At 49.3% G+C, this 8,776-nt stretch overlaps 1 protein-coding gene across 1 annotated transcript; it reads left to right on the forward strand.

Annotated features, from left to right (window-relative positions):
- The first annotated feature begins 798 nt into the window (after positions 1-798).
- Positions 799-8,573, forward strand: MEX3C (mex-3 RNA binding family member C). The gene is made up of 2 exons (XM_073543873.1): positions 799-1,323; positions 4,726-8,573. Exons 1-2 carry the CDS (start codon positions 1,056-1,058, stop codon positions 5,919-5,921), a joined length of 1,464 nt encoding a protein of 487 aa, XP_073399974.1. The 5' UTR covers positions 799-1,055; the 3' UTR covers positions 5,922-8,573.
- The last annotated feature ends 203 nt before the right edge of the window (positions 8,574-8,776 follow it).

Below are 8,776 nucleotides of genomic sequence, written 5' to 3' on the forward strand. Positions count from 1 at the left end.
GCATCATAATTTCCAGGGGTCACTGTGGTGTCATTATACTATGCGCGTTGGGTGAAATTGTGGGGAGAATTATACTGTGGGGGTATCATGCAGTATGGGGAGATGAAAACCATGAGAGGCGTATAGTAGCGGACGAGAACACTAAAAGCGACGATACAGGGCACAGAATGCAGCAGTTACCGCTCGCACAAAATGGCGCCACTAATGTTTAGAATTTTTGACAGATTTCATAATTTTTTTTTCACCACATCAGTAATAATAATAATAATAATAATAATAATAATGAACCCCTCCGTCTGGCGTCACTGCGCGGCCAGCATTGTTACCACACACCAGATGCCATACAAACAAAACCCAAAAAAATTCTGATTGAAATGCATTTTTTTTTCACCATTTCCCCTTTTTCCAGCACATTCTATGATAAAATGAATGGTGTTAACCAAAACTACAACTCGTCCTGCAAAAATCAAGCCCTTACATGACTATGTCAACGGAGAAATAATAAAGTTATGGGTTTTTGAAGGAAGGGAGGAAAAAAAATGAGATGAGCCGGTCAGGAAAGTGTTCAGGACGCAGGCATCATTAATCCATAGGTGACAGATGGGAGATGGCCCCGCCCCCTGCTATATCGTCTGACCCCGCCCCGTCCTGTCTGTGACCTGACCTCACTCCAAACTCTGGCCCTCCCACTGATGTCACCAAAGCAAACCCCGCCCACTAAATCATACACTTCCTCTTCCTTCGTCTGCTGGCCCGAACACCAGCCTTTCCTGCGTAATTGTCATTTGGAATCCACCAATCACAGCCCGGAAAAGGTTTTCTTCACTCGTCTAACAGCCAATGGCCTGACGGCCTGTTGTGCAGGGGGCGGGCACTAGAGGCGTGTGCAGCCGGGTTCGGAGAAACAAAGAGAAAAAAAAAAAAAAAAAGAGGGAGTGGGAAGAAAGGAAAAGTGGAGCGGCCGGGCGCAGGCGGAGGAGCCGGTGCGGGCGGGAGGGCGATGTCTGCGGGCTCCATGAGTTGATCGTCCGCGGTCTGAGTGCGCTGTGATCGCCATGCCGGGCGGCGGCACTGCGGCCTCCTGGACCCCGGAGCTGGAGGAGATCCGGGTGAGGCTGGCCGCACTGGAGGCCCCGGCGGAGGCAGAGGAGGAAGACAGGCCCGGGGAGGAGGAGACGGCCGTGTATCCCGAAGAGCTGCTGCTGCTGGGGGCGCAGTACCCGGAGCAGCCTGCCGTCACCGTGCGCAGGAAGAGCGTCAACACCAACGAGCTAGTCCCGGTGCCCAGCTCCGAGCACGTCGCAGAGATCGTGGGGAGGCAGGGTGAGTGCGAGAGTGCGCCGGGGGAGAGGAGAGAGTGAGCGCGCCGGGGGAGAGGAGAGAGTGAGCGCGCCGGGGGAGAGGAGGGAGAGAGCGCGCCGGGGGAGAGGAGGGAGAGAGCGCGCCGGGGGAGAGGAGGGAGAGAGCGCGCCGGGGGAGAGGAGGGAGAGAGCGCGCCGGGGGAGAGGAGGGAGAGAGCGCGCCGGGGGAGAGGAGAAAGTGAGCGCGCCGGGGGAGAGGAGAGAGTGAGCGCGCCGGGGGAGAGGAGAGAGTGAGCGCGCCGGGGGAGAGGAGGGAGAGAGCGCGCCGGGGGAGAGGAGGGAGAGAGCGCGCCGGGGGAGAGGAGGGAGAGAGCGCGCCGGGGGAGAGGAGGGAGAGAGCGCGCCGGGGGAGAGGAGGGAGAGAGCGCGCCGGGGGAGAGGAGGGAGAGAGCGCGCCGGGGGAGAGGAGGGAGAGAGCGCGCCGGGGGAGAGGAGGGAGAGAGCGCGCCGGAGGGAGAGGGTGAGTGAGCGCGCCGGAGGGAGAGGGTGAGTGAGCGCGCCGGAGGGAGAGGGGAGAGTGAGTGAGCGCGCCGGAGGGAGAGGGGAGAGTGAGTGAGCGCGCCGGAGGGAGAGGGGAGAGTGAGTGAGCGCGCCGGAGGGAGAGGGGAGAGTGAGTGAGCGCGCCGGAGGGAGAGGGGAGAGTGAGTGAGCGCGCCGGAGGGAGAGGGGAGAGTGAGTGAGCGCGCCGGAGGGAGAGGGGAGAGTGAGTGAGCGCGCCGGAGGGAGAGGGGAGAGTGAGTGAGCGCGCCGGAGGGAGAGGGGAGAGTGAGTGAGCGCGCCGGAGGGAGAGGGGAGAGTGAGTGAGCGCGCCGGAGGGAGAGGAGAGAGTGAGTGAGCGCGCCGGAGGGAGAGGAGAGAGTGAGTGAGCGCGCCGGAGGGAGAGGAGAGAGTGAGTGAGCGCGCCGGAGGGAGAGGAGAGAGTGAGCCGGAGGGAGAGGAGAGAGTGGGTGCGCGAGCCGGAGGGAGAGGAGAGAGTGGGTGCGCGAGCCGGAGGGAGAGGAGAGAGTGGGTGCGCGGGCCGGGCCAGGGGAGAGGAGGGAGAGAGTGAGTGGGCCAGGGGAGAGGAGAGAGTGATTGGGCCGGGGGACAAGAGAGGAGGGGGTGAGAGTGGGCCGGGGGACGGAGAGAGAGTGGAGGGGGGAGGAGAGAGAGTGGTGGGGGGGAGAGGAGGGGGAGAGTGAGTGGGTCGGGGGGGGAGAGGGAGGAAAGAGTGAGTAGGCTGGGGGGGGGGAGAGAGATATGAGTGGGGGGGAGGGGGAGTGAGTGCTCCTTTTCATAGGATTTAGCTCACTGGCTTTAACTGGGATGAGGAGGAAAATGTTGTCGTGGACTGGTGGCCTTTAAAAGTTTCTGTTTCAAAACTTGAGGTGTGACTGTGCCCCCAATCCTCACCGCAGCGGTGGCGTCTCGTACTGATTGATAGAGATTGACTGCAGGGGTCATGGGATGAGAGATTCCTGGTGGCGCTGAGAAGTTCTGGTGCGGGCATCTTAACAGGGGATCAGTCCCATACAACCCTCACTTTAAAATATGCCCTTAAAAGACTATTGAGACCAAAGCTCCTGTCTCTAGTCCCAAGTCTGATGATGGAATACTTCTCACAGCTGAGGGTTTGCTACAGTTGTATCCAGTCTAAAGAAAAAAGATCCTTTGGGAATTCCAAATGGATACAATGTAGCAGACGTGTGGACAGGAGGAGGGTCTGTGCTTTTCCCTCACAGGTGAAGCAAAGTGGATACAGTTGTATCAAAACCTCAGCAGTGATCGGAATTTAACCTTCTTGTTCCCGTTAAGGCCTGTTTCACACATCAGTTTTTTTGGTCACTCAAAATCCGCCAAAATGGCGGATAGCGGATCTGTTCCTGTACTGACCACAACGTTTGGCACCGGACCGTTATTTTAACGGATCTGTCAAAGGAAGAATTTGAAAGGAACCGCTGCCTGGGGGGAGAGAGAGAATTTTTCAGCCGCCAGAACAGAGTTTAGGGTTAAATTTCCGGCTGAGTGAAGTCTCTCGGGCATGTGCAGTGAGAAGTGCGGATCCTGCCGGCCGAAAAAATATTGCATGGTCCGTTCGGGCATGTCGGCGGATCCACAAAAAAACGGGTCCAACGGATGGGCATCCGTCAAGATCCGCCGGTAATGCAACTCAATGGGAATAAAAACGGATCCGCCAAGAAAAATGTAGGATCTGTTTTTTTGCAAAACGGCGGATTTTGACTGATGGACACAAACGGATGTGTGAAACAGGCCTAAGCTGGAATCTTAACCGGTGTTGTGATTGAAATGCAGAATCTTGTAGAAAGGTGCAGACGCTTTCATTGCGGGCGGTCATGGGGCGGTGAAGTGTGCCCGCAGCCGTGTCTTTCATAGGCGAGGACGGCTCGGGGAAGGGCAGACTGCTGAGAAGCCATTGATCATTCACTTCGGATGGGATGATGACGTCACTGTATTTCTACAGCATGACATCGTTCTGCTGCCCAGAAGTCGCCGGCTCGTATCATTGACCAAGAGCTATAGGATGAGACTTCCAGGAATAGGATTATGTAATGGATGGGTAACATGACCCAGGAGGCGGCGCTCCGGTGCCGGGAAATCTCCCTCCGATTAACGCAATCTCAACTATAGCTCATTTTCTGATGACACATTCCCTGTAAATGGGTAAAAATTACAAACATCGTCTCAAGGACGGAGGGATTTTTGATTCTATAGATTACTGCTCGTTCCTTTGTTACTGGCCACCTCTGTAGTCTTATTAGAGGTGGCCAGTAGTGATGAGCGAGCATGCTCACCACTCGATCGTCCCTTGGGGTGCTCAGGTACACATTCAGTAGTGAAATGCTCGAGGCCTTGATTGTTTCACGGTCCATAATACTCTGCGTACCCAAGCATCTCAATGCACGCCCACTTATCAACAGTGACCAGCCTTCTAGGCAAGGAACACGCATCTTGCAAGTGCGGCTCAGCCATGTTGCTGATCCATTGTGTCCGGTCATCAGCGTGCCCTTCCACCAGCACCGCGGAAGACAGAACGCGCGCTGGGTCCGTCGGTGTCGTACCATCTGAATGGACCCACAGGACACATTCACGACTGTGGTTTCCTAACACAGCAAGCCTTCAATTCTGTCAGTTGCTGTGATGCAGCAAGGGGGTCCTCACTTGTCCCCTGATCATACAAATGCCCCTTATATGCATCTTTAAAATGAGCAAACTTATACATAGTCCCTGTGTGATACAATCACAGGCCCGAAGCCTGAGGCTGCACTACTGAGGATCTGATGACATCACAAGTTTACAATTTTATGTGTTTTCATCCTCCGAGGCCTTATTAATCCCTTGAAATTTTTTTTTTTCCCCCCTTTAGGCTGTAAGATCAAAGCTCTGAGGGCGAAGACAAACACCTATATTAAAACTCCGGTCCGAGGGGAAGAGCCAGTATTTGTCGTCACTGGAAGAAAAGAGGACGTTGCCATGGCCAAAAGAGAGATCCTCTCGGCAGCCGAACACTTTTCTATGATCCGAGCATCTCGTAACAAAAACGGCCCCGCCGTAGGCAGCACCCAGTGTACCCCCAACCTTCCAGGTCAAACTACAGTTCAAGTGAGGGTACCCTACCGGGTGGTCGGCCTTGTGGTGGGGCCAAAGGGAGCTACGATAAAACGAATCCAGCAGCAAACCCACACCTACATCGTCACTCCGAGCCGAGACAAAGAGCCGGTGTTTGAGGTCACCGGAATGCCGGAGAACGTAGACCGGGCTCGGGAGGAGATAGAGATGCACATAGCCATGCGCACCGGCAACTTTATCGAGCTGAATGAAGAAAACGATTTCCACTATAACGGTACCGATGTGAGCTTTGAAGCAAGCGGCCTGGCATCCAACTGGTTAAATGCCAACGCCACCGCTCCTGGCCGAAATAAAATGGTCTCCAACTATCGCAACGATAGTTCCAGTTCTTTGGGCAGCGGCTCTACAGATTCCTACTTCGGAAGTAACAGGTTGGCCGATTTTAGTCCAACGAGCCCGTTCAGTGCAAGTAATTTCTGGTTTGGGGAGACCATGCCCGCCATGGCCTCTGAAGATCTCACCGACACCTCTGCCTTTGATCCAGTACCATCTCCTTCCGAGACTATCTGGGCTCCTTTCGACCCAGCAAATTCCCTCTCCAGCTTTGGAAACGAGGTCAGCTCAAAATCTCAGCGTCGTGGCAGCATGTCTCCCACTTTTCCCGAGGGTATGGAGTACCCTCTCCCGAGAAGTATTAGAAGTGACCTTTCAAGCACAAACGAGGGTGGGCTTCCCATCTACATCCCGGCCTTCTCCAACGGTACCAACAGCTACTCCTCTTCCAGCGGTGGCTCCACGTCCAGTTCTCCACCCGAGACCAGGCGGAAGCACGACTGCGTCATCTGCTTCGACAGCGAGGTCATCGCCGCCCTGGTTCCCTGCGGCCACAACTTCTTCTGCATGGAATGTGCTAATAAAATCTGCCAGAAGGATGTGCCCCTCTGCCCGGTCTGCCAGTCTCCGGTCAACCAGGCCATACAAATACATTCTTAAATGTATCTGCAGATATTTATCTAAAAGCAAAACACTCTATAGCAATCTTCCTCTAACACGTATATATAAATCTATATAGTCGCATCTATGGAACAGGCGAGAGTCAGGCTAATTATAGAGAAAAAACTGCTGCTACCACCTCCTTATAAAAAGTTACCGCATGCCCAGAATGACTTTGGTGGTGTCCAGCTAATTGGCATTAAGACGTTCGATGTCGGTATAGTATACACGGTAAATTATGATTTCCGGTTAGTTTACATTCACAGATATGTTTACAATAGGTGGAAACAAGTGTCTAGATTTCTATTGTCAATTCCACTGCCTTTTAACGAGTAGTTTAGACGAGGATCGAAACGAAGCTGCGCCTCATCTTGAGTGTCTTGTTATATTTCACACTTGGTGATCTTCAGCCACATCCAGAGCTGCATTCAGAATTCTGCAGCTGGCGGCGCTGCAGCGTTTAGTTTAGCGTCTGCAGTTCTAGCGGTTTTTGCTCTAATTCTGATTGGTGTCAGACTCCTGTATAGTTATTGTACTTAACACCAGTAAAGAAAATAAAACAATAGCGCAATGCTAGGAAGTTGGGACGGGGTTTGGGACCTTCTTGCAGAATTATGAATGCAGCTCTTGACGCGATAAGAGCCGGCACACACTATTGTATTAATTTCGCAACTAGAGAATGGGGGGAAAAAGTTCTGCCACTGCCTAAACAAGATATGCCAGTTATAAAACAAAAATTGTGGTAGCGTTAAACATTCTTTTAGAGGATATTTAGACCGGAAATTATCGATAGAAAGTTTTCTTATTGATTTAGATCGGCTTCAAATTTTGGAAGAAATGTTTAAGAGTAAGTAAACTTTTGGAAAGTTTTGAAAGTTGGGATTCACTGTAATCTAGACCATTATTTTGCTTCCAAATTTCCATGCTGAAAGTCCTGTTTTATCAGCTTAGTTTATGCACTTTAGTAGCCGATTTGACCTGTACCAAGAATCTGTACTCGGCTGTGAATGTCTTTGCTCCTCTCCTCTGGGCTCACAGGGGGAGTGTCTGAACGAGGGAGACTCACAATGGAGTAGGGGTCAAATCAGCGTCTCGGAAGTGCATGAATAAGGCAGATAAAAGAGCTCCAAAAGGAAGCAATATAAGGTATATTACGAAGGCTTATCACTTGGCAAAGGATGATCAATTTTATAATTCCAAAAAGTTTACCCTTTAAGGACCACCAAACCCGAAATATTTCCGCCCGGTTTCCCCCGACCACTTCTTTAACATTGAGTGTAATTATAAAAGATGTTCAAATGAGGAGATGAGCTTCAAAAATTAATGTGGCAGTATTTGCAATTTTTTTTTTTTAATCAGATGCCCCACCACCACCACTGAGGGGCGCTCTTAGTGGAAACACTACCACAAGGACTGTATCGTTTGCCAGTTTCTAGAAACCTCTGGATTAATTTTGAAAGCTTTACAATGCACAACGCAGCTAATAGCGGAGGCTCCATTCCTTCTATTAGTCTGATCAGAGTCATTCAATCTGTCGGGAGAGAAGAAAATACAAAATTTATTGTCAATGTGAATAGTTTTTATGAGCCAGCCGTGACTTGAATGAAAATTTAGCTTTATGTAACCAAGGGAAAGGCTGGGAATTTTTTTGACTATATTCTCCTATTATATATAGATTTTTATTTTTTATTATTTTTTTTGGGACACTAATTGACCTGGTCTGTAATAAGTGAGTTACCATCGGCGCCATATTGTGAATTTCGACAGGTGTAGTTTTATTTTTTTTATTTTTTTCTAACATTTCAGCCTGTGGATTTATTTAGTTAAATCTTTTAAGTCCAAAATATTTATAAATATATATATATATTTTTTTGTGGCTAGATCAACAAAAAAAAACCTGAAAAAAACCTAAGGATTTTTTGAAACTTTTTTCCTTTTTTTTTTTTTTTTTTTTTATTCCCACAACCACAAACCTGAAGCTGTATAGTCCGTGTACTGACTATTAAATATAAATCTTTATTTTTTATTTCCACTTGAAGTTACATTTCGTATAAATATATATATATATATATAAAAAAAAAAGTTTACAGATTTATCGTTCTGGGATAATTATTTTAGATTTTTTTTGGGGGGGGTCTAATATTTGCCTTGATGGCATATTATTATGTAATGTATTGCAAACTTTCGATGCTAATCGCTTGTAGAATAGCGTGAGTCAGTATTGGAACATTTTAGCTGCCGTCTTAGCAAGTTCGCACGAACGTTCGCCGAGCATGTGTTTTTATATATTTAAGAAAGGAAAAAAAGAACTAAAAATCTATCATTGCATCGTACACGGCAACTAACAAGCCAAGGAGCCCCCCGATCCGTAGCTGCGTGTACCGTTTCTATAACTGCAGAGCGTCAGTAGGGAAAAATCTATGACTATAGTTTAGGATTTGCTAATTTTACTACACTTTTGTTATGTATATGTAGGGACGTCTAGGGATTATAAATTCAGTTTGAGTAAAGGTTAAAAACCATATATTTTATGATAAAGGGCCTTTAACTTATTACGGCCAAAGCACTGATATATATTTGCTGTAAAGAGAATTATAAGAGTTTTATTTTTTGGATATTAAACGTTAATAAAGACATGTTTCCATTAACTTATTTCTGCCTCTTATTGATGCTTTATACTTCACCGATCTGTGCACATCCCCTATATACTGTGCAGCGCATCCCCTATATACTATGCTGATCGGTACACATCCCCTATATACTGTGCCTCAAATCCCCTACATACTGCACTGATCTGTGCACATCCCCTATATACTGTGCCTCAAATCCCCTATTTACTGTGCCGCGCATCCCCT

This window comes from Dendrobates tinctorius, unplaced genomic scaffold (assembly GCF_039654945.1).
Source record: "Dendrobates tinctorius isolate UK_male_01 unplaced genomic scaffold, ASM3965494v1 ptg000135l, whole genome shotgun sequence".
Lineage (NCBI taxonomy): Eukaryota > Metazoa > Chordata > Amphibia > Anura > Dendrobatidae > Dendrobates > Dendrobates tinctorius.

Excerpts from the sequence above, each read along its gene's own strand:
- MEX3C (XM_073543873.1), top strand. The coding sequence starts at position 1,056 with ATGCCGGGCGGCGGCACTGCGGCCTCCTGGACCCCGGAGCTGGAGGAG. Across the intron at positions 1,324-4,725 it reads AGAGATCGTGGGGAGGCAGG|GCTGTAAGATCAAAGCTCTG; the intron begins GTGAGTGCGAGA and ends TCCCCCCTTTAG.